Source organism: Octopus bimaculoides, chromosome 25 (assembly GCF_001194135.2).
Source record: "Octopus bimaculoides isolate UCB-OBI-ISO-001 chromosome 25, ASM119413v2, whole genome shotgun sequence".
NCBI lineage: Eukaryota > Metazoa > Mollusca > Cephalopoda > Octopoda > Octopodidae > Octopus > Octopus bimaculoides.
In genome coordinates this window covers 25,554,101-25,554,474 of record NC_069005.1, presented here as the reverse complement: position 1 = coordinate 25,554,474, position 374 = coordinate 25,554,101, and the positions used below count along the sequence as shown (strand labels likewise).

The window sequence follows — 374 nt, the reverse complement described above, 5'->3', positions numbered from 1 at the left end:
AGTCGGTTCTATATAGCTTGTGTACTAGAGGCCCTGGGATATCTACACCGGAAACACATCATCTATCGGGATTTGAAACCAGAGAACTTGTTGTTGGACAGAACCGGATATATCAAACTGGTTAGTCATGAGAATCTTCAAACTACCAGTCCGTCTCCCTCTTCTCATCTCCGCAACCATAACAACTTTATTAAAATTATCTTCGTCTTTAGAGGATATCATGGTTGTGACTTCTGGTACTTGACTGATGAAAGAAAGCCATCCATCCATCCATCCATCCACCCATCCATCCATCCATCTATCCATCCAACCGTCTATCTATCTATCTATCTATCTATCTATCTATCTATCTATCTATCTATCTATCTATCTAT

General features: G+C 39.8%; 1 protein-coding gene across 1 annotated transcript in view; it reads left to right on the top strand.

Moving 5' to 3' along the window:
* Positions 1 to 374, top strand: part of LOC106867991 (cGMP-dependent protein kinase, isozyme 1) — a 59,436-nt gene that overhangs the window by 54,683 nt on the left and 4,379 nt on the right. The window contains exon 12 of the mRNA XM_052976621.1: positions 3 to 148. Coding sequence (XP_052832581.1) covers positions 3 to 148 — 146 coding nt within the window. The remainder of the gene's footprint in view (positions 1 to 2; positions 149 to 374) is intronic.